The sequence below is a fragment of the Dromiciops gliroides genome, chromosome 2 (genome assembly GCF_019393635.1).
Source record: "Dromiciops gliroides isolate mDroGli1 chromosome 2, mDroGli1.pri, whole genome shotgun sequence".
NCBI classification, from domain to species: Eukaryota; Metazoa; Chordata; class Mammalia; order Microbiotheria; family Microbiotheriidae; genus Dromiciops; species Dromiciops gliroides.
The window spans coordinates 636,819,642-636,845,302 of NC_057862.1; the positions used below are offsets into that span (position 1 = coordinate 636,819,642).

At 36.2% G+C, this 25,661-nt stretch overlaps 1 protein-coding gene across 6 annotated transcripts in view; it reads left to right on the top strand.

The window, feature by feature from the left end:
- Nucleotides 1-25,661, top strand: part of CBFB (core-binding factor subunit beta) — a 101,053-nt gene that overhangs the window by 3,176 nt on the left and 72,216 nt on the right. For all 6 annotated transcript variants that reach the window (XM_043984668.1, XM_043984665.1, XM_043984664.1 and 3 more), the window contains exon 3: nt 5,360-5,476. In XM_043984668.1, the coding sequence (XP_043840603.1) occupies nt 5,360-5,476 (117 nt within the window). The remainder of the gene's footprint in view (nt 1-5,359; nt 5,477-25,661) is intronic.

The following is a 25,661-nucleotide window of genomic DNA, read 5'->3' on the forward strand; positions in this document are numbered from 1 at the left end:
CCAGCTCTAAATTCTCTAATTTATACATATTATGTTGACAAGGATGGCATCCAGTAAGTGTATAGGACCATCTTTCATAACTCAGCTATAGGAGATAGGATTAACATTTACCATATAGATCAGTCATATTATACAAAATGTTTACTACTTATAGTTATGTTTTAAGGGTATACGTTGACCTAAAGTAGAGCCTAATCTTCTTAATAAGCTATGTTATATGATTCTTTTCTACTTCATATGAACTTCTCTTTCCAGGAATAAATCAGATTTTTCTGGGATGATTCCTTTGCTCACATATCTGGATTTTTAAATTATAAGCCTCTTTAATTCTAACAAAATTGCTGAAGATCAAAGAAAGTAGATTGCAGCTTATTAGTTTGATGCTCATAAGGAGAAAATAATTAAATTAAATATTTGATTTTGTTGAGTGATGCAGTTTTTCTATTTGGAGGCTAGTTTACATTTTTTTTTCATTTAAAGAAATCTCAATGAAGTTACTACTACTAAGGGTTATATGGCAATTTACATTTCAAAAAATTCCAAGAATGTGTTAAAAGTTCATTTTGAACTGAAATTTGAGCTAGTTGTCCAAAACATATGTGTATGAGCTGATTTTAAAGGCTTCATATATTAATTTTAATAATAGTATCCTGGCTTCTGTGGTACATATTGGCTCCTATGATTTTTGATTTATGAAGAGCTTATTAAAAGGGAGGATTCTTTGGAGGGAGAAGAGCGCTATTGAAAAGTGACAGCAATGTGTGTTTTCTTTTAAGCATTAATAAAACAGCATCGAAAATCCAGCATTTGCCCTCTATCCATTTGGCTGTGGTTTCTTAGGGGTCTTTTCCCCCAATATAAGAAGAGTGATCATTAGCAGCAGACTTATTAAAGTAGCAAATTGCATAGCTGCCCCAAACTACTCCAAATTCTACCCCATTTGCTATCTTTGTAAGTGGCAGCTCAAAGCAGAATAATAGAAGCAAATGAAAAGGTTTTTTATATTTACTGAAGAATTTTATTAAAGGCTTTAATAATAAAATAGTGAGGAGAAAGGTGGAATCTCTGAGACAGTTTATTTTCTATTATCTTTTCAGTGATGATTGCAGGGGAGGGAAGCTGTCTCACTTCTTAATGCCTACTTGAATGAACATTGATGATTTTTTAGAGCCAGAAACTGAGACTTATTTTAAAGTTGAATTGCAACAGTGTGTATTACATTTCTACATAATATGTGACTTTATTTGGATATTTAAAATTTTTACCAGAGAGTTGGATTATGACTGCAGGGAATCTTAACTATTTTATTTTCTTTCTCTTCTGACATTTTAGTATACTGCCTGTAAATTTTTTAATCGAAACTGGTATATTTTAACCATCTTCTCTGCATGTGGAGGATTAGAAGTGGGAAGATTGGTGAGATAATAGGTAGAAAATTTATTCCTGAAATTAGCAATTAAATAAGAGGTAAGGTGGTAAATCTATGGACTATATTAATCTTTACTTGGCAGTGGCTGTCAACTGGGGTCTATTGGAGTTAGTAAAGGAGGATATTCATCAAGTTGCATTTGCCAAAATTGCCACCTGTATTACAAGTAGTATTGGAAGACTAACTTTCATGGATACTTAATATTGTCTCTGCTCTGAATGAAATAATAGTAATTTAAAACTGACATTTATATGAGGTTTTCAAAGCTCTTTACAATGAAAATCTTCCTGTTTGCATTTTTTAGGATGCTGAAAGTATGTTATGTTTTCATCAGGCTTAACAGTTAGGGTCCATTTTGTTTCAATTGACATCTTTCAGTTCAGTTTTTCAAGCATTTATTCTAAAATATTGGGGAAAGGTTAAAGAATGGTGTAATCTTAAAAAGCCATGACAATATTGAGACAAGTATTTAAACTATGTATTACCCATTCAGATAAAGGATCTATACGTGGGAAGAGAATGGGACTTTGCCATGAAATTTGCCATGAAGGGGTTTGGTTAATAAACAGCATTTAGTTTATGTTCTTGGGTGACAAGACCTGCATAGTATTATGAGATCTGGCAGAGGTGTCTCTTGAGGGAATGTGTTTTTGTACCTTAAGACTGACTTAAAATTGTGTTGCTATGTGGTAGCATAAAATCTATTGGAAATCCTTTAAATGAACTATAGTGCCATCACGGAAGATACAATTGCTTCGTTACACAAATGTCAAAGCAAAAAGAATAACCATTTTTTAAATGGTGAGCCTTGATCTTTAATGTAATAAAGCAGCCAGATTTTTTAAAATTGTGTTATTACATTGGTACTTTCGTGCATAAAAATCACTTTTAGTTACTGTCTGAACAGTCTGAGAGTGAAGAATCAATGTTTTCTGTTTAAAGAACTTAATCATCTCAGGATTTCATAGGCTTTCAAGCTGGAAGGACCTTAGATTCATGCCGTTCCAAAGATGAGTAAACTGAAGGCCAGAGAGGAGAGTGGCTTGCTTAGGGTCCAGTGCTAGTGAGAAGCTGAGTTCAGATTTAGACCACATTGCCTTTCCCTCTGAGATCTCTACCTGTGGGAATTGTTTCCCCAGATCATCTAAGGCAGTTGACTTGTAAGGGCTTTGTAAACCTGACATTCCTCTTGTTTTCTTCTACATTTAGGTCAGAATCTCATTCTAAAAAGGATCTTAGCACCTAGACCAAACTAATTCTTTTTTTTTTTTTTTTTTGGTGAGGCAATTGGGGTTAAGTGACTTGCCCAAGGTCACACAGCTAGTAAGTGTTAAGTGTCTGAGTCCGGATTTGAACTCAGGTCCTCCTGAATTCAGGGCTGGTGCTCTATCCACTGTGCCATCTAGCTGCCCCTCAAACTAATTCTTTTACAGAGAGGAAACTGAGACCCAAAGAAGGGACATGACTTGCCCTAAATTACACAGATATTAAGTGGCCAGACCCAGGTCCTTTGACTCTATTGACTCTTTCCATTATATCACACCACTTGACTTTTTTTTTTATACCAGATTATACGTATTTTAATTATTAGGTGATTTTTTTTAAAAAAGAAAACTTGTTTTAGCTCATTAGAAATGTGATCAATTTCAACCTTAGCCAGTACGGTATCTTGGGAAAATGCTGGAGTTGGAGTAGAGGTCTGGATACAAACCTTAGCTGCATTGCTGGTGATTTCCTTAATTAGAGAACTCCCTCTCCTCATGCATGTAGGCAGGCACCTTCTCTGCAGCTTATGGTCTTGGAGAGTTGGCTAGAGCAGAAGTGTGTGTCAGACACCCTGCCCAAATGCACAACACCAAGTGTAGATGGAACCAGATCAACATGTAATTGGAAAATAATGACAAAATAAACCAAAGAAAATATTAAGGTGGTTTTCTAAGTTGACATATGGCCCAGAGGGACCCTTACCTATGATTTTCTATGTGAGTTTGACACCACTGGCCCAGAGTACCAAGAGATTATGGGGACTTGGTCAAGCTCACACAGCCATTGTGTATCTGCAGCAAGGCTTGAAGCCTGGTGTTCTTGGCTTCAGGATCAGCTCTCTGTCCATTACACCATGCTGCCTCATCTGCAGTATGGAGATAACACTTGTATTACCACCCGATAGTATTTGGGCTATTATGTATTATTTCCACCATTTGAATGTAAGTTCCTTGTGGGTAGGGACTGTCTTTCTTTCTGCTTATATTTGTATTCCCAACTGTTAGCACCATACCTGGCACCTAATAAGTCCTTAATAAAGGCTTATTGACTTGACATGACGTTTTAAAAATCTTTACAACTACTAAAATAAGAAGCAACTCCTGAGCTAAAATATTGGGAGTCAGGGAACGTGAGTTGGATTTCTGACCTTTCACCTGTCTGTGGCCTTGAGCAAGTCATCAGATTTTTCTAGGACCATTTCCTCATAAAATAAGGTTATTGGACTAGGTGGTTTAAGGTTCCTTCCAGATGAGCCTTTTGCATCCAGTTTAAGATGACAGTACCAACTTGAAACTGAATTGCTTGAGAGCTTTCCTTAGTTAAAAGAGAGAGAGAGCATGAGAGAGCTCCAATTCTACCTACTGATATATTCAGCAAGTAAAATTTTCATTTGGATAATGGTAATATGTTTGCCAAAAATATATTCTTTGGGTTTGGGGGTTTTATCATTATTATTTTATTATTAGTTATTCCACAGATTAGCCTAAAGAAGTAGAGATAGTGTTGTTTGCACTTTGCATATCAGAAAACTCAATCATACAAAGCTAAAAGTCAAATTGTTGTGGGTCTCGGAACATATGATATTGCTGGCTAAGCCATGTAAGCAGTCTCCCACACAGTATGTGTTGGGTGAATATTCTTATAGTTACAGTCTCATGCCACGCTCTCCCTATTATCTCTTTTTCATTAAAAAATACTTTGGGAAGGGTAAGCTAGGCGATGCAGTGGATAAAGCACCAGCCCTGGATTCAGGAGGACCTGAGTTCAAGTGTGGTCTCAGACACTTGACACTGGCTGTGTGACCCTGGGCAAGTCACTTAATCCTCATTGCCCTGCTTTAAAAAACAAAACAAAAGAGATGCAAGCCAACACATTTATATTTCTTACAAAAAAATACTTTGGGAGATTGACAGTTCTTGATTCATCTGAGATTTTAGAATGTGGTAGTTGTTTTCATGCTTTAACATTTAAGAAGTGAAAATGTTTTACTTGGCCTCACAGCTTCATGTGTTTTTAGTGCCTGAGGATGACCTCCAAGTGCATTATAAGTGGAAAGAGCACTGGATTTAGAGTCATCTCTCTGGGCCTCAGTTCATCTGTAAAACGAGGGAGTTCAATTACTTGATCTCCAAACTCCCTTCTAGTTCTAATTCTGATCCTACTGTTAGCATGTGCTCATGGAAGCCAGAAAAAATAGAGAAATATCTTATTTACAAATGCTTTAAAGCCAAACAAAAAGTTTTTTGGAACTGTTTTCTATTTAAATCATGGCATTCTGTAAAAATCTAATTCTTTAGATCTTGAGTGATTTTGTCTGTGTCATAATTTTGTATTTTAAAAAGAACCATTTTTAAGTGTAGGGTTGATAGCCTCTAGCTCAAATTTTGCAACATGAGATTCTAACGTCAGCAAAAAATGACCTGAAAGAAAGTATTGATTCCATGTCTTATTTTATATCTAAGCAGCCAATGGCAAATGTCGTCAAAATGGAATCAGATGTTTGTAACTTAATACTTAAGAAAAATGATGAGTGTGTGTTTTTGACTTTAAGTATTCTTTTTGCTGCCTGGCTTAAGACATAAACTGATGTAAAAATAAATGACTGCTTGCATAATTTATGTAATGTCTTGCTCCTGATCCTGTTTGTATTGATTTTTCTAAAAGGCTTTTGTGGCCACAGGAACCAATCTGTCTCTCCAGTTTTTTCCGGCCAGCTGGCAGGGAGAGCAGCGACAAACACCTAGCCGGGAATATGTCGACTTGGAACGAGAAGCAGGCAAGGTAAGAGAAATTTCTTTGCATTTTAAAATAACGAGTTGTGTGAGTATAGACCGTACCTTAAGTAGATCACAGATCTGATTTCGTAGTCATACAGTCATGGAATGGGCAGGCACATTGCATGTCATTGTGTTGCACTGTGAAAATATCTTGTAACTTTCTTATGTTTTCTGATGTAACCATTTGTTATAAAAACTTAAGCCTACAAAGAATTCTGTACTGTGCCTTCCCATATATGATATTCAAAACTTGGTCCCCTAAAAAATGTTGCAAAAAAGTTTTTCTATATTTATTAACATACGCTTTAATGAAATTTTTATAACTTCAGAGTTTGGACTTGAGAAAGCTATGGGGAGTTCTCTAGGCTTTGAAAAACGTTTATTCATATATACAGGTTTTAAATAAGCCACTTGTTTAAACTTTGGTTCATTTTGATTTGAACAAACAAAAATAGCTGTATTGTGACAGATATGTATATGTATAAAAGAGAATAAGAAGAATCAGCTATTTTTACATAGTTTTTTTAAAATGTGAAAACCCAAAAAAGAAAATTTAACTACCAAGTGCAAGGGGCAACTTAATATTTGCTTTGCTTCCTGTGGGTTAATATAGAAAACTTAAATGCCGAGGGAAAACATTATATAAAACATAACTTTGTAATGGTTTAAACTTCTTGGTTTTCCTTCTCTTCCCCTTCTCCTCCCCTGTCCCCTTTCTCTTTCCCCTTTAATCTTAAAGAAAACTTTCAGGAAAAGACAAGTAACTCAGTTGGGACCTTAATGGTAATAGGTGAGGTGTGAGCATTGGATATGAAAATATAGATGGAAATTATCTCAAGTGAATCTTTCAAGATACATGCCTTAGGTTCAGTTGATCTTGATTAAAGTTTGTTTCACTCATTTTACTGCAGTGGTTAATCAATAAATTCCAAATTGTATACAAAGAGTGTATAATTTGGTGTTTAGCATAGTGTAGATCAACCATATTAAAATTCTATAAACCAAATTTAAATTATTCCCCCAGATAATCATTGGGCTGTTCTTACATGCAGAATTTCTCAGCTTTTCTTAGATTCAATTTGGCCCTGTACCTTTTTTTTTTTAATTCAGTGACCTACATTAGTTTTTCTCTAAATTTTTGATGTACGAAAAGGCTGTCGTTTTTCTTGCAAGAAGCAAAAACTTTTCAATGTTCCTTCGAGAGTATTTAAGTATTAAACTATACTAGGAAAATAATTTCTCTGCTTCTATAAATGTAAGTTATTATATAGTAATGGTCTTTTTATTTTTATGAAATTTTAGCTAAGTGTAGCCTATGAGCTTTTTGTGGTTGGCAGACCAAATGGAACTTGGTTTTCAGATTTCAGTGAGAGAAAATATTTTACTAGTTTAGAAAAACTGGATGATACAACAAATTTGCCTTCTTCTTATTTACTTGCTAGTGTTGTTTGTGTTGGAGAAGTTAAAGCAAATGATTGCCTTTTTTCTTATTTCATATTACAGGTAAGAAGGGGAACTTAGAAGATTTATATGAGTTTTGGTGTCTTTTTTGTTGCCCTTACCCATATGTGTGATGCTTTAGAAACTGACCTTTGTTTAAAAACTTAGTTGAAAGTTGCTTAAGTGATTTCTAATGTCATTAAGAGATGGACTGTCTAAATTCCCTTCAAATTTTTGTCCTAACTTAAAATTTAAATAATGAGACAATTATTAACAAACATACTTTTTTATAGATTTCCATTATTCTATTTTATTTGCTACTCTAAGAAAGGCATTAACCAATTTGGGGCTAAAGTTTTGTGGCTTTGTATAACACTTGGGAATATTGATTATCAACCCAGAAGCACAGTTTTCCTGGACTTAAGCCATCAAGCTGTTCTCAATTAAAGGAACCAAAAGTGTTGTACAAAATGAATCTAGTATTACAATATATTATCATTTTTGATTACCTGTGGGAAATGTAAAAAATAATTTCTCTTAGTTTTAGGATGGTATGTTTGCCTTGTTGGGTTTTTTGTTGTTTTTTTGAAACTATGGAGTGCCTCTTGTGGAAATTTCCTACTTTCCAAAAAAGAAATAAAATGATATTATAATATCTGCCTTAGGAGAAGCTAGAAGACTATATATTTTTCTTATCCTTTATATAGACTATTAAAAGTGCAAGTGACTGTAGTGCTTTCACCCACTTCATTTTACATACAAACTGAGAGGATCAGAGATAGGATTGGACTTGTCCAAGGTTAGACAATACTGTCTTCAGAAAAGCCTAAAGTCTCTAAACTTAACTAGTTCCTAATTTCCCAAGGCAGGAATACAATAATTTGAATTTTTTTATGGGGGGGGGGGAGAGAACTTTTTTACTTAAAATGCCCTTTTTTTCAGAAACTACTAGTCTAGAGAAAACCAGTTTAACAGAAGACTCAAGTATTCTGATTATACAAAGTATATATCATCATAAGTGAAATAGCAAATTATTACATGAAATCCCTAAAATAGAGCTTTCGCATATAATATCTGGTGATGGACCATACATCTGTCTTTGGCCCAGCCTGGCTAAGTTCAAGGAGGCCCATTACCATTTGGCTACAGGCTGTTGCCTTTTTTGTCCCCAGCCACTCCCCAAGTCTGTTCTACTCTCAGCCCACCCCACCCCCCAAATCACTTAGTATGCATTTGACCTTGGGCAAATCACCTCAGCAGTCTGGGCCTCGATTTCTTAAGCTATAAAATGCCATGGGTGGACTAGGTGACTTCTTAGGTTCCTTCCAATCCTTGGTCTTCAATCTTATTATGTATCTACCAAGGCCTGGAGGTACGGCAGTTTTCATCAGTGACCATAGATCCTTGCAATATTAAATGTGTAGTTTGTCTTTTTTCTCTAAGGAATGGGGAAGACAGTTTGACTTTGAGTTCAGATATATTCTGCTTTGAGTAAATATGACTTTATGCGATTTGTATATTTAAATCGTTTACTGATGTATTTTCTTTACAAACAGATGTGGAGTATTAAACTAATAATTGTATATATCATCGTGTCCTGTTCTTTATAATTTCTGTAGGGTTTTTTTAACCTCTCACTTACTCTACTTACCTCTTACTAGGCCGGAAATATCGCAGTTATTTCAGATTTCAGAAAATGGTCTAAAGTTTTTCTGTTTGTTTTTACTATCCCTGGGGTAAATAAGTAATCATGGAACTTGTCCATTATTGTAGAGATGTCGAAATTATTTAATTATGCTTCCAGATACGACAGGGTGAGTTTCCCAGTAGGATTGTGCTATGCTTCTTGTATACAATTAAAAGGACAGTTAGAAATGCTATTATATTATGTATTTACATGTAGTTATAGTATACTTCTGAAACAAATTGCATTTAAAATATGCTTTGTACAAATCAACTAACACTTCTACTTTCTTTCCCCCATTATTTTGTTTACTCTTTTGTGAAATCATCTCAAACACAAGTAAAATGATAAAACACTTAGGGAAAAATCAGAACATTAGAAATAGATATAAGCCATATTGAATAGTGAAGAAGTTAATTCAAGTTGCTCTATGTAGATAGGCTATTTAAAAGGATTGGCAGAGAAAATTCTGTGATGGAAGCTCCCTAGACCAATGAAATCATGGTCAGATATACAAAAAACTTTTTTTCCCAAATGTATATAGATGTTTTTGTAGTTAATAAAATATAATTCATTAAAAGAAAAACATTAAGCAGAGAATTTTAGAGGTAAAATGTTATAATTCAGTCCTTTAGTTTTATAGATGGGAGAAATAAATTTAATAGAAGTTGTCACTGTACTAAAGTCACAAAACTAGTTTGCCTCAAAACCAGGTGTAGAACTTAGGTTGCCTGGTTCTTGGTCCATTGTCCTTTCAACTTCATATTAGCAAAGAAGTCTAGAAAAAACTTTCTGCAGGTTTGCCTTAGTAAGTAAAACTTTGGACTTGCCATTGATATACTGATTTCAATTCTCATTAAGGGAAACAATTATGACTAAGGTTGGGATTTAATATAGTTAACAAATATGATTTTTTAAAAATACACATGGGGGTAGCTAGGTGGCACAGTGGATAAGCACCAGCCCTCGATTCAGGAGGACCTGAGTTCAAATCCAGCCTCAGACACTTGATACTTAATAGCTGTATGACCCTGGGCAAGTCATTTAACCCTCATTGCCCCACAAAAAGAAAAAAGAAAAGATTTAAACCCAGGGGCTGTACCTCCAAAGCTAGCTTTCTTTCTGCTGTACTACACGTCACTGAAAGGTGAAAAGTATTATCTGGACCTTATTCCTTGAAGCCCAGACTATGGGGTCTTTTGTATTTCTCTCCAGCCCTGTTCTATATTCTCATCACTGACTCATATGGGGCCCTTGTGCTTCAATACACAGGGATAGACTTATAATCTATAGGAGAGTGGGAAGGAGTCTTTCTCCAAAATAAATGTTGGTCTTTGCCATTTGGACTGGCATCCCCCCTGACCCTCACTGAACTGCAGTTTTGGACATTACAGATAATTCTTATTTTCCCCCACTCCAAAACAATGAGGACCATATTTTGAATCTTCTCTCCTCCTTACTAGCTCTGTGACCTTGGCCAGTCACTTCCCCTGCTTGAGATTGAGTTTCCTAAGATTCCACCCAATTCCAAATCCTTTGATCTTTTTGATCTGTAATAGGCCCCTTTTCTTTGAACCCTCCCATTGGAATGCATAGCTGTGTTTTCTATTTGAGTCTTCTGGCTGCCCTTCTCTTTAGCCCAAGGTACGCTTCACACAGAACTTCCTCTCCATATATGCTCATCGCCTCAGGGCCCACACTGTGTGTTCTAGGGAGGGGAAGGGGCTCCTTTTTCTCACCTTCAGCTCCATTCCAGCCAGGTACTGTGCTAACTACTTTACAGTTATCTGATCCTTAACAGGAACTGGGGAAGCTGTTAATTTCCCTGATTTACAACTGAGTAAACTGAGGTAAACAGAGGTTAAGGGACTAGCCCAAGGTTGCACAGCTAGTGTCTAAGGTCAGATTTGAACAAGTACTCTATCCACTGTACCACCTAGATGCCCCATAACATTATCAAGAACTGTAAGTAGAAGGAAAGGAAGGGCTTTCCTTTTTGGAAACTGATGAAGTGGTTACTCAGTACGGTAACTTACTGATAAGAAGCCACGGTTGACCATTAGCCTTCCTGGTCAACCTTAAAGTCCTGTTTATGCTAGTTCCTCATAAGAGTGTTTTGAGGAATAAACGATCCCACCTCCACAATATTTCATGCAGGGTAGTATTTTCCAGTAGAAAGGTCATAGAATGTGGAATAGGGTGAAATCTGGGTTAGAATCCTTCCTCTGATGAGGAGTAGCTTTGTGACCATGAGTTAGTCATTTAACTTCATGGGGATAATGCCGCCTGCTGTTGTACCTAACTTATGTGGGGATTGGAAACAAAATGAGATGGTTTGTTGCAAACCCTAATGTGCCACATGAATGTAAAATATCATTTTAAGCATCTTATTAAGACCATTTTAGCTCCTTTGGAGTAGGGACCGTATTTTATACTTTTATAATCTCCATTCCTTAGCACAGAGGCTAGGCATTCAGCAAATATTTGTCAAATTAATGAATCATCTAAAAGAATTCAGAGTGTTTGCTATAATGGCATTAGCTTGGCCTTTATAGAGGTGGAGAGGGAAAAAAAGAACCTTTCTAATGGCCGGAAGTAGTATGGAGCCCTGAACTAGTGGTTAAAGCTGAATTTGGGTACTGGCTCTGCCCCTGATGAGTTATGTGACCTTAGGTAACACACTTCATCTTAGGGAGTTAGGACTAGGTGAACTCCAGAGGGTTATGTAGCACTACCATTCCATGGTTTTGCATATTGCCTTCTTTCTGGCTTTGATATTCCAGGATTGGAATAAGAAGAAATGTCATAAGCTCCATGGATTGAACCTCATCCATATGTTTTCCATAACAATAAACAACCACCATTTATTAAGCACCTACTAAGTGCCAGGCATCTGTACTAGTCATTGGAGATGCAAAGACAAAAGTGAAAAAGGTCTTTGTTCTCAAGGAGTTTATATTCTAAAGGGGAAGACGATCTATATAATATCAACATGGTGGGGTAGGAGCAAAATGAATATGAAGTAGTTTTGGAAGGATGAGCGGTAGCATCTTGGTGGGGGGGGAGGGTGCTCAGGAGTAAAGACTTCATTTGCAAGGTAGTTTATGAAAGAAATTGGCAATTCCAGGATGCAAACCTGAAGAGGGATCACATTCCAGGCAGGACATCCATTGCAAAGATGTAAAAAGCACTTTGCAGACTTGAAAGCAATATCTAAATATGGGATGTAAGTTTAATATAGTTCAAATAATTTTTGTATATTCTTACCTTGACAACATTGTGGAAAGAACACTGGCCAGGAAGTTTAGAGTCCAAGTCTAGTTCTGCCACTCACCTATATGACCTTAAGGAAGTCACTTCCTCTTTCTAAGCCTCATTTGTTTCATCTTTTTTTTTTTTTTTTTAGTGAGGCAATTGGGGTTAAGTGACTTGCCTAGGGTCACACAGCTAGTAAGTGTTAAGTGTCTGAGGCAGGATTTGAACTCAGGTACTCCTGACTCCAGGGCCGGTGCTCTATCCACTGTGCCATCTAGCTGCCCTGTTTCATCTTTAATGATGATGATGACGACAACAATGACAATCCTAACGTTTAGATAGTGCTTACCGTGCACTGGGCACTGTGCTAAGTGCTTTACAAATATTCTCTCATTTGATTTTCACAACCACCCTGGGAGGTAGGTGCCATTATTATTCTCATTTTACAGCTGAGGAAACTGAGGCAAACAAGTGACTTGCCGAGGATCCCACAGCTAGTAAATGTCTGAGGCCAGATTTGAACCTCAGTCTTCCTGACTCCAAACCCAATGCCCTATTCATTATGCCACTTTAAAATTAGGGGGTAGAACTAGCTGGCTTCTAGATCCCTTGCCAGCTTCTATACTCTGTACTCTGATATAACTTTTAGCCCTTTCATTATGGATTACAATATATGTTCTGCAGCTAATTACTTTGTTTTTTTTAATAATAATTGAAATTTTTTTTTTGCCTTAACTTTTTATGAGGGAAGAATCCTGTACCTGCTTTGCAGACTAATGTTATTATCCACCTCTAGAACAGGCTTAAACTGTGACTCTTTGAATGGGGCTAGGAGGTTTGAGACAAATAGTGCTGTCAGAGTAGGGCCCTCAGTGACACATTCCCTGGTGTTCTTTGTCACTGTAACCATCTGAGTGAAGCTATCACCCAAGGCCTGATGCCATTCTAAGCAGATCAATAAAGACAGCGAGAGTCCTAGAGACTGCTAAAATTTAGGTGAATGTAACTGTTCTAGGACCAGAAAAGGGTGACACTTGGATCAGACCTGCTAATTCTAAAGCAGAAGATCTAACATGACTGTGCCTTTGGAGGGAGGGACGGAACAAGCACTTATGAAACACTAATGGTTGATCATTAAACATTTTGAAAGCACCTACTGTGTGCCAGGCACTGTGCTAAGTGCTTTACAGATACTATCTCTTATTTGATTTGAGAACAGATTCTCTGTTTTTGAGTCAGCCAGAAATGATAAAATTGCAAAATATCAAATAGAGTGCCAGCACTTGTAACTATAGAATTACAGTAACACAAGGATGTAGGGCATTTGGGGAGGCCGGAAGCCTGGAAATGAGTCTGTTATCTAAACCAAAAATCTGGTCAGAGGGATGGCAATCTTATGAGAGAAATAATCATACAGGACCAAATTAGGTGAAGCAGGGATTTATACCTTGAGTACATTACTGGGGTAAGACAATATACAGAGTGAATATAAGAATAATTTTTTTTCTCCAACTTTATCAAGGCATAATTATTTTTATCCCTTCTTTTAACTTAGAAGTGAATAACTTTCCCTTTTACAAGACCATTGCATAGAATACTCTTATTGTTTTTACATCATAGCTATTGACCTTACACATGTATATAAATTCTAAACTTATGTTATTTATTCAGAAGGAAATTTTTTATTGGAATCATTGTGATATGGTGATGGTTAAGTATTGGGGTTTTTTAAAATATTGAATAAATTCAAAATATGTGTCCTGCCAACTAATTCCCTTTGCTTTTACACACAGAGCATCTTTGTTGAGCAATTTAATTTACACTGACATCTTGTTTAGTAAAATGGACAAGGCCAGAATCTACTGGACTGAGATTATAAATAACTTAGTTATACAATTTATTGAGAGCTGAAGGATACCTGAAAAGACTGTCCTCACCTTAAGGTGAAGAAGTACTTAACCATCCTAATGATTTAGGTTGTTTAGTTTCTTCCAGAAGATATTCAGTTCTGGAAATTTTTCAGTAGTTGCCTGTCTTCATGTTTTGTCATCCAGTCAGTTGAGAATGTATTCCATCTGTGGAAACTAAATTTCTCTTAATAAATGGACATAGAGAATAACCTACTATCCTTCTCATAGAAAACCCTTCACAAAGTTATAAGACAAAAAATTCAAATCATGCTTAAATTAAGCCTTTTCTTCCTTGGACTGCAGTTCCTTTGACCTTTTCTCATAGGACCTATTGCTAAGTGTTTGTTATTGCAAAAGAATGTAAATGGTTATTATAGTTAACTGGAAGCCATTAGTCTTGTGTAACTAGCTTAGTGACTGTGCATCTTGTGTTTATTCCCATCCTCAGTGGGATTTGAGGATTCTGTACTTTGGGGGATTTTGAGTTAACTGTTAATGTATTTTTCAGCTCATGCATAGTGTATGCTTTTAGTTAATGTTAGGGGTTTTTTTCCTTTATAAATCTAAGAAATGGGAAGTAGGAGAGTTTTAAAGACCAAGAAAAAAAGTTTCATGTGAACACAACATAGTCTTTGTACTGTACTTTTTTTGTTGTTTTCTGACTTTATTTCTTTAGAATTTTCCCCACCTTACATGTAAAATCAAGTTATAACATTTATTTTTAAAACTTTCTGTTCTAAATTCTCATCCTTCTTCCCTATTCTCCCCTTAAGAATACAACATAGTCTTTGAATGAACACTACTCCAAATCTGATGACTTGGATCACCTGAGTGAGAAATTAAATGACTTTGCTTTTTGTATACATGTCTTTCTCCTTTCTCCTTTTAATTACATGATTAAACAATATCAAGAGCAAATATACATCCCCAGAATTTGTGGCATTGTACTGTCCTCAGTTTGATCATCTGAACATTTTTTTTTCTTGTTTGTTTCCTATGCTTTTGTACTTCTTTGTATCCTCTCAGGGGGCTTCAGTATAAAATATCAAAGCTCAAATTTATAAAACGTATAATGAATGGGAACAGAATTCTGTTTTTAATAGTTTTCTCCAACAATTGGCTCTGCTTCTTCTGGAACATTTACAGTAATTTGCCTGTAGGATCTTTGTCCCAGAATAAATATTGTTTCTGTTTATATGCCACCCACAATCTGGCAGGGTATACCAGGCCACTTGGATGTTAGCCCCAAGAAATCCCTAGTCAAACTCAACTAGTTCCTTTCTTGCTAGCCTAAGTATGTCAAATAAAAATTTGTATTTTAGAGGATCAAGAATAAGAATCTTCCCAAGTCATTTTAATCAGCATTAGTCATATAGCACTAAGAGCTGATTAAGAACAAGGTTAAGGTTACAGAGAACTTTTTTCACAGCTCCTATATGAGATGGATGATAACAATATTAAACCCATTATATAGAAACAGGAACTGAGGCTCCAAGAAGTTAGGTGACTTCTTTTTTTTTTCTTTTAATTTTTTTTTTCAATTTTAAGTGAGATAATTGGGGTTAAGTGACTTGCCCAGGGTCACACAGCTAGTAAGTGTTAAGTGTCTGAGGCCAGATTTGAACTCAGGTCCTCCTGACTCCAGGGCTGGTGCTCTATCCACTGCACCATCTAGCTGCCCCTCGGTGACTTCTTAGTGGTCACACAGTAAGTGTCTGAGATGGAAATGGACTAAAGTTCTCCTGACCAGGCACAGGGATCTTTGCCCTCAGTCATCCTGCCTTGTCTAATTCTCCCAAAATGAAAAGGTGTAGCTTCTTTTTTGTGTTAGTGTGTAAATGTATTTAAAATGTTTCCATTTTTTCTAAAACTCTTTTCTGAAAAAAATAATAAAAAATAAATTTTTTTAAAAAACACTCTTTGCTGAGCATTAGACTTCATCTACTAGTTCTACCATTTACTATCCTTGTGAGGCTGGACAAACTGTTCAGCCTTTCTACATCATTAACCTTTTTATCTGTAAAATAACGATAAAGTATTTGAAATGCCTGTGTTAAGGTTAACTGTTAGACCTATAAAAGTATACACCATTATTTTTTTTTTTAAGTGAGGCAATTGGGGTTAAGTGACTTGCCCAGGGTCACATAGCTAGTAAGTGTTAAGTGTCTAAGGCTGGATTTGAACTCAGGTACTCCTGACTCAAGGGCTGGTCCTCTATCCACTGCGCCACGTAGCTGCCCCCTATACAGCATTATTAATGCATTAGTAGCTGAAACTAATTTTGGAAAGGCCAATTTGACAATGAAATCAAATATCTGAATATTTAAGGAAATAAATTTTACTACTCAAGAGATGTGGAAACAATAGAGTGAAAGAGGAATGATTTGTAATTAGAATGTCTAAACTCCTATGGAAAATAAACTTTGTTCAACTTATGTTACAATAGCACAAATATTGTATCTAAAGTGCTTAAAAATAGATGGTCCCTAAAGTTAGGTAACTGTTCCTTTGATAATTCCGCATGCCTTTTAATTTGCTTAGTGAGCATCTTTTTTCTTTTGATACAAATATGACTTTTAACCTAGGCTCTTTCTAAATTGGCAAATTTCTAAATTAATGGATTTTCTAGCCATATCATCTTATAATTCAAAATATTTTTAAAATTTGAATCTTAAAACATCATCTCAATGACAAAGAATATTGAAATCTTTAACAACTAAAAAAGTTATTTTTATCTTGTAAATTTGATATGCCCTGGGGCAGCTAGGTGGCGCAGTGGATAGAGCACTGGCCCTGGATTCAGGAGTACCTGAGTTCAAATCCGGCCTCAGACACTTGACACTTACTAGCTGTGTGACGCTGAGCAAGTCACTTAACCCCCATTGCCCCGCAAAAAAAAAAAAATTGATATGCCCTAATTTTTCCTTCTTCCCACCTTCTCCACTTATAGAAAAGCACTTCATTTTATAAACATTATAAAAACCAGTCTTAATCTTAGCATCTCAGTATATTTCTCCTAAACCGAGTTTTTCAGGCTATAGCTTTGTGATACATCTAAGCACATCCCTTTTGGTAACATTCATATTCTTTACCCTCTTTTCTCCTCCCACATTAAAAGGTTTGACCTTTATTGCTACTTTTTCCCTAGTATTGAATTTCTTGATGGAAAACTAGATTTGCATTGGGGCCAGGTTTAAATGGAGAAGTATTATCTGTGTCCAGAGCATGGGACTAAAACAGAGAATCCCAAGTTTCTTTCCTTTTGCCATTACTCAGTTAGGATGTAACTTTGGAGTTAGAGTTAGTTATTTTCTTTGCAACTCAGTTTCCCTATCAATTGTTTTTTGTTTTTAAAGAAAGAGAAACCATCATTGACAGTTTATTACACTGGTGATGATCTAGGTAAATAAATAACTTTGAACACTTAAAATACATATGTATTAATTTTAATCTAATATTGTTCATTTTTATTTTATGTTTCAGGAGATTGTTCTTTGGCCTTGCTACATGTCATATCTGTGTCTTAGATTTACTGGGTTTTTTCCATTTTTCTCAACTTTAATAAAGCTAATAATTTTCTGTCAATATGTTAGTAAAATGTAAGCTCCTCATGGCAGATTTTTAATTTACTTGTTAAAGAATAGAAGTAAAGTTAAAGAATAGAAGTAAAAAAATTTAAAATAAATTAAAAATAGAAGTAGAGAGGAATATATAGTTCAGTGTTAGGGCAAATGCTTTGCATTTATGAGACCTAGGAATTGATTTCCTCCAGCACTATGGAAGGATCAGTGAACATCTGGATTCTAATTGCAGTTCTGCTGCTAACTTGTTATACGACCTGTGTCATCTATATGATCCTTGGTTTCCTTGTATAAAATGATGGGGTACAGCTAGATGTGCTCCAAGATGCCTTCCAACTATAAAGTTTTTTCAGTTATATGGTAGTAACCAAGAAATTACTCTTGTGTGTAGAATGAATGGATTTTTTGTTTGTTTCCTATTTTTTATGAAGTTAAGTACTGGGATAAACTGACTAAATGATATGAAAATGAAAATGCTTAATGGACACATCAAGAATATATCCACCTGGAAAACTAGTTAACTTGGCAGATTAACCTAGGAAACATTGATCATACCTGACAAATGGGAATGAAATCAAAAAGCTTCCTTTTCTCTTAGAAAACTTCAGGCATTTTAACCACAGGCATATTTTGCCAACTAAAAGATTCTCATAATTCCCTTTAGATGAAAAGTATCCCAGATGCTTAAGCATAATAGATTGTTTACTTCTTTCCTCTGACACCCATTTTTAAAACTCTAGTGTGTTCCATTAAATCTTTATAAACATTAGTGATTAGGGGCAGAGTTCATCTATAGTCTTCCTTTGGCTGGGGGAGTAATGTTTATTTCTGTTTTACATGTATAAAGAGAAGTAAGTACATAAATTGAATTTTTTGTTCTGAATATTAAAATTTAAGTTAACACCCCCCCAAAAAATTAGCCTGTTGACAAGGAGGAATTTTGGTAAACATTTTAAAAATATGTACAGTATTGTTATTGCTTCTTTTAAGAAATGATTTACTGCCATTAATTGGAACATCAAGGTAGACGTGAGGGATTTTATTTAAGTGTGAGACCAGTTGAGTATAATCAGTTTTAAAATAATAGTCTTATTAGTTCATAGAGCAGAAAAGGACCTTAAAGATCTAGTCCAACTATCTCATTTACAAATGAGGAAACAGAGGCCCAGAGAGTTTAAGTGATTTGCCCAAAGTTACACAGGTAAAGTAGTAAGCAGACCCGAAAATTTAACCCAGATTCATTAGGTCCAAGTTCAGTGCCTTTGCTACTATGTCATCCTTTCTCTTTATTTAAGGAGTGGAGAAAATGGTGACTTCAGGATTTCTGCTTTAAAAACTTGGCTGTTTTTGTTTAAAAGGACATGCTAAACATATTAGTTACAAGTTTATAACTAATGATAAGAAAATTAGCTTCCACATACAATGACTTAGTAAATTCTCAGGTGTAAATAATGAGCCTTGGGGGTGGCTAGGTGGCGCAGTGGATAGAGCACCGGCCCTGGATTCAGGAGTACCTGAGTTCAAATCTGGCCTCAGACACTTGACACTTACTAGCTGTGTGACCCTGAGCAAGTCACTTAACCCCCATTGCCCTGCAAAAAAAAAAAAAAGAAAGAAAGAAAAGAAATAATGAGCCTTTTTTGGAGAAATAACTAATCTGATTTTTGGATTCTTTGTGGCAAATCTTTCCAGTGTAGTGTTCTCTGTTACCTGGTGATTCTAGTTAACCAATGTTTCTAGTTGTTGACTCTCCTTCCCCTTACCCACCCAGACATAATCAACAATGTAAATAACAGTTGAGACTACCTTATAATTTCTGGGGAAATATGTATAGTTTCCTCTAGTGTATATTAATGCCCTAAATTCCCAATGTCCTAAGATTTGGAACTCATACTGTTTAATTTATACACATATACGTAAATATACATATAGATGTATGTATTATTTGTATAGAAGGAGACAGCACAGAGTGGTTACTAAAAAGCTAGCCACAGAGTACGGAAAACCTGGGATTGAGTTCCACCTGTAACATACACACAAGGCTGTGAGACTGGGAATTATCAACACCCATTAAATTATAGGTGTAGATTTTTAAAATTGTTTTAAAAGAGTCAAATTCATGACACTATATTGTAATCGTATGTTTCTCTTGTTCGTGTTCCTTTTGACAAGCTTGCCCAAGTCGAGATTATAATCAGCAACTTTTTCCTCACTAATAAGTACTTTAAAAAATGCAAAGCACTTTATAGTCATTATCACTTTACTCATAGCAACCCTGCAAAGTAGATGATACATGTATTATCCCCATTTTATAGAGGAGGAGACTAAGGCTCAGAAAAATTGTGATTTATCCATGGTTATATAGTTTATTACCAAGTAGAATTTGATTTAGGTCTTCTTTAATCCTAATCCAACATTGTTTCTGTTACGCCACACTGCCCATCACTATGAATGCAGTGGTGCTTCTAGAAATTAAAGATGGAGGTAGAGCCAAGGTGGCAGAGTAGAGGGAAGCATTGCATTTGAGCCTTCTGTCCACAATTCCTCCAGACAAACCTATAAAATGCACCAGACCAAATCATAATGGAGAAAAAAAATCACTGAGAGTCTTGTCTGGCCCAGGTCAGTATGGAGAGATAGAAGTTGGCAGACACTGAGGTCAAGTTTGGAGCAGGAAGGAACTCAAGCATTTGGAGCACGGCAGTGTCCAGGGAGAGGCCATGCACTAGTACAAAAGGGCATCCTAGACCTATACTAGGACACTAGAACAGAAACAGGTGTCCAGCTGGAAGCTGTATCACCCACTGCCCAATCCTGGGTTGCACATCCAGAGCAGAGTAAAAAGGGAATCTATGCCTGTGTTATTGCCATTCCCAGGTGGGAAGACCATGGGCAGTATACTGAGAAAGGAGTACATTCAGAAGGCTGCAACAGCTTACTAGCTGACTGATAGGGACAGAATCCTATAGAATTTTATTCCTGCATAGATTAAAACCCTGGTCAGGAATTTACAGAGCTTAAACCAGGGAAGCAGCAAACACTTTACCCTGGATCGGACTCCTTTGGGAGCACTGAAAACTTGCAAGTCCCCAGCCTGTCCCTTGTAATAACACAACACTCAGTTGTGTTATTGTGTTACACCCAAAAAAAAAGCAGCTACAAAACCAGCCCAGTCTAGATGTGTGGCAGAGCCCAGCCTTAAAATCAAGTCCAGAGTCAAGAAGTAGGCTGGAGGAATGGGTATGCAAAAAAAGAATCCCACCATAATGAGGTATTACAGTGGCAGGATGCCCAAGACACCAAGGCAGAAGAGAATGATACCAAAATAGCTATAAGCAAAGCCTCCAAGGGAAAAAAATAAAAACAGAAACTTAGCTGGGGCTCAACTAGAATTCCTGGAAGAGATAATGCAAGAGTTTAAGTCTTTCTAAATGGAATGTGGGCACTTGAGGAAGTAATTGGAAGAGAAATTAGAGTTTTAGAAGAATTTGGAAAGAGAATTAATAGCTTGGCACAAGAAGTTTAAAATCTTGCCCAAACAACAAATTCCCTGAAAATTCAAATGGACCAAATAGAAGCCAATGACTTGATGAGGCAATAAGAAATATCAAAATTAAGTCCAAAAGGCTGAAAAATTGGAAGAAAATGTAAAATATCTAATAGAAAAAACTGATCTGGAAGACAGAATTTGAATACCAAGGAGCTAGAGTCAGGATTATACATGATTTAGCAGCCACTACTATAAAGGATAGGAAAACTTGGTATATGACATTCCAGAAGGAAATTACCCTGGGCCTACAGACCAGAATAATTTACCCATCAAAACTGAATATAATGCTATAGGGGAGGGGTGAGACTTGAATGAAATAGAGATCACCCAAGCATTCATGCTGAAAGGGCCAGAACTGTGAATAAACTTTGAAATTCAAACACAGGAATGAAATATAAAAGGGTAAACATGAATGAACAATGATAAAGGAGCAAACAAGGATAAATTGCTCACATTCAAATATGAGGAGATGATGCCTGTCCCCTCTGAATCTTGTCATCTTTAGAGTTTGTAGGAGTCCATTTAGACAAGTTTTGGGAGTGGTTCCATTATGTCATAACAATCCAAAGAAAAGAATAGAAAGAGAGGGAAGAGCTTCTTAAACTTTTTCCACTTGGGACCTCTTTTGGCTGGAGAAATTTTTATGCAACCCCAGCTATATAGCTATATAAAATAGGTATACACCTAACCTTTTACTGTTGCCAAAATTTTCACAACTCCCACATTCAGTTACATGACTCCATATGAGGTTGCAACCCATAGTTTAAGAAATTTTGCTCTATGGGGAAAGTTAGCTTAGATAATTGGGCTATACAAGTAGATGTGTACAAACATGGAGGAGGGGGTGGGAGGAATGGCTAACATTTGAACCTTACTCTCATCTAAACTGATCAGAGGAAATAGACACAGAATTAGGTACAAAATTCTTTTTCATTCAGCAGGAAAATGGGGGGGGGGTATTTAGAGAAATGGTAAATGAAGGCAGGGATGAGCTCTAAGCAAAACAGACTAAAGATGTATAAAAATATAGCTCTTTTTGAGATGGCAAGAGAGAGGAATCTGAAGGAGTGCCTACAAAATTGGAAAATGACTAAACAAGTTGTAGTATAGAAATTTGATGAAATACTATCGTGCTGAACTCTTATCAGTGTAATGAACAAACAGGATTCCAAAGGAATCCTGCTACCCACCTCCTTTTAGGTGAAGAATTCAGAATGTAGAATAGCAGTTTTTTTTAAAAAATGGCTGATGCAGACATTTGATTAACTATACACATTTCTAATGGATTTTTTTTCTTGTGTTCTCAATTGGAGTGGGAGCATTAGGTGGATCTTGGCTGAGTAAAAGAAAAATTTTTAATGTTTAATTTAAAAAAAAAAGAAATTGAAGATAGTCCCTGCCTACTGAGGTTATCTAAATATAGTTTACACAGCTAGAGGACCATTTTTGAAGACATGTAAGCTAAGCAAATGTAGAACTCCCATTTTGACAACTTCTGGGAAAACTGGAAAGCAGTTGACAAAAATTAGATTTAGATCCACATCTTATACCATCTATATAATAAACTATAAATAGATGTACATCCTGAATATGAAAAGTCAAACTGTTTTGTTTTGTTTTTAAATAGAGGAGATCAAAAACTTTTTGTAACTGTTCTGGAGAGAAAATAATTAAAGATAAAATTAGAGGAGCAAGGAAAGAGATACCTTTTGTAGTTATGGATAAGGGAAGACCAAAAGGGGATATAAAGAGCATCACAGAAGAAAAAAATGGACAGTTTTAGTTATTTAAAATTGAAAAGCTTCTACAAAAGCAAAATCATTGGAATTAAGATTAGAACAGTTACTGTAGACAAAAATCTTCCAAAGCAAGTTTCTTTGATAAGAGTCTGATATATCTAAAATCAAATATACACTAATTTGAGTATCAAACAACATGAGCCATTCCCCAAGAGATAAAAGATAAAAGGATATGAATATGAAGTCCACAAAGGAGGAAATCCCAGCTAACAACAACCATATTTTTTAATTCTCCAAATGGCTAAAAATAGACATAAATTAAAGTGTTTCTGGAGCTCTACCTTTTACATATCTGATTGAAAAAGATGACCAAAAAAATGGAAAGTGACTTGTTTTAAGTACTGAGAAGTCAGTTGTTGCTTATCCTTTGTTCTTGAAGAGGACCAATGAAATGACCTCACCAGGGTAAATTGGATTTTAGTGAGGAAGAGCTGAGCAAAGTTGTCAACCTTGTTCTCCACTCCATAGTCATTAAAGTTCAGTGAAAAGACAAAAAGTCAAGACAACTGCTGGTGGCCCAGGATGCAGTGGATGACCTTCATCTGTACTATTGATGGACCTGGGAATTGGACCCACCATTTAGGAAATAAATTTAGAATTCACTCCCCTTCATCTTGTAAATATAGTCACTATACATATAATCACTGCACTGTTGCATACCTTCAACTTTTCAAAATAATTGAACATTTTTAACAGTCATATATAAGGTTGCCCAAACTTGCAAATAGTATGAGAAATGCAAATGAGTTTTCACTTCATGCTAAGCAAATTGACAAAGATAACAAAAAATGGAAATATTCTGTGTTGGAGGTACTATGAAAAACAGGCACAGTAATACACTGTTGGTACTACTGTGATTTGGTCAGACCACTCTGCAAAGTACTTTGGAATTATGCCTTTTAAAAAAAAAAAAAGTGAAATGACCATTCCCTTTGACCCATGGATCCCACTGCCAGGCATATGCTTTTAAGGGCATAGTCAAAAATAAAGTCCAATATATACCAAAATATTCATAGCAGCACTTTTTGTGGTACCAAAGAATTTGAAATGAAGCAAGTGGGGGCAGCTAGGTGGCTCAGTGGTTAAAGCACTGGCCCTGGATTCAGGACCTGAGTTCAAATCCAGCCTCAGACACTTGACATTTACTAGCTGTGTGACCTTGGGCAAGTCACTTAACTTCCATTGCCCCACAAAACAAAAAAACAAACAAACAAAAACCAAAAAAAAGAAAAGAAATGAAGCAGGTGTCCATTTATAGCTAAACAAATTGCAGTATTAGGATATAACAGTATATTACGTTACCACAAAAAAACAGTGACTGAAGAATTCAGAGAAGTATGGAAAGGTTTATATGAATTGATGTAGGGTGGAATAAACAGAATTGTAACATATACTATGGCTATCATAATTGTAAATGGAGAGATGAAACAAAATTGAATTTTTTGAAATTTTTATGACCAGATTTGGCCTTAAGAGTTGAGAAAATGTCCTTTTCTCCCTTCATTGAAAAAGTAGAGGACTATGGGTATAGATATTCCATATACTATCAGAACCAGTGTGTTTGATTTTGCTGAACTACCGGGGGTTTTTTCCTCTTTTGATATCTTTGTTACATGGGATGACTTGCTGGATAGGAGACAGGGAAGAATCTACTCAGAAGAAGATTTTGTAAAATCAAAAGATATCAATTTTTTAAAAAACAATTTAAATGCATGCCTAAGAATAGCTATTATAGGGTCAAGACATCAAAACATAACAACTGCTTCTGTTGCGTATGAAGCTAAATTAAGTAGCCTTGGTACACAGGAGGCCATTTGGTATGGTTCAAAAAGCGAGTACCTAGACTCAAAGATCAGGGATCAAATCCTACCTCTGATGGTTGGCTCCTTGGGCAGGAAAAAGGAGTAAGGGGTAATGTGATACATTCAGAAATGAAAACTACAAAAGGCATCATTAAAAACAAATTTTAGAAAGGTCAGATTGCAGCAGTAGGAGTGGTAAGACTCACATTCTAGTACTTTGAGCTGTTTACTTGCTTTATTTCCTCCATGACCAGCTGCCACTTGGCCATTTGGAACTGGATGTCCCAAATCCATCTCAGAATTCCAAAGCTAGAACTTCATAGAACTTCTTTCCTCCATAAACCATTCCCCCTCGGAATCAGCCGTCCTTCCTCACTCTCCTTACATAGCCAAGTTCTGAAACATAGAGTGCTGGGTTTGGAGTCAGGCAACCCTAGGTTTGAATCCAGGCTTTGCTGTTTACCAGCTCTGACACAGCATTATTGATTAATGGTGTGACTTCAGTCAAGTCTTTGGGTCCCATCACCTGTAAAGTGAGGAGGGATAGGGGTGAGGGGATGGATTCAACTAGCTGACCTCTTATGGTAACCTAGCAGCTCTAAACCACTTAACCTCCTAGGGGGCTCAGTTTACTCATCTGTAAAATGGAGTTGGACTAAATAGCTTCTGAGATTCCTTTCAGCTCCAGATCTAAAACTCTTATGAGAAATATTGATATATTAACATTTTAAATCAACTGCTCAATTCCAATGGCTCCTTATCACTCCCAGGATCAACTATAAAAGCTCCTGTTTAGCATTCAAATCCCTTTATAACCTGGTCCCTTCCCCTTACTTGCCTCTCCACCTTTCCAGTTTTCTTTTTTTTTTGCGGGGAGGGGGAGGGGGGGTGTCAATGAGGGTTAAGTGACTTGCCCAGGGTCACACAGCTAGTAAGTGTCAAGTGTCTGAGGCTGGATTTGAATTCAGGTCCTCCTGAATCCAGGGCCAGTGCTTTATCCACTGCATCACCTAGCTGCCCCCCTCCCCTCCCCACCCCCAGTTTTCTTATGCTATACATACACTGCCTCACATACTCATGTTCTCTTGGATCCCATGACACTGGTTTCCTTGCTGTTCCACATGATGCTCCACATGAACTCTAGCCAACTGAGGCCCGGCTAGTTTTA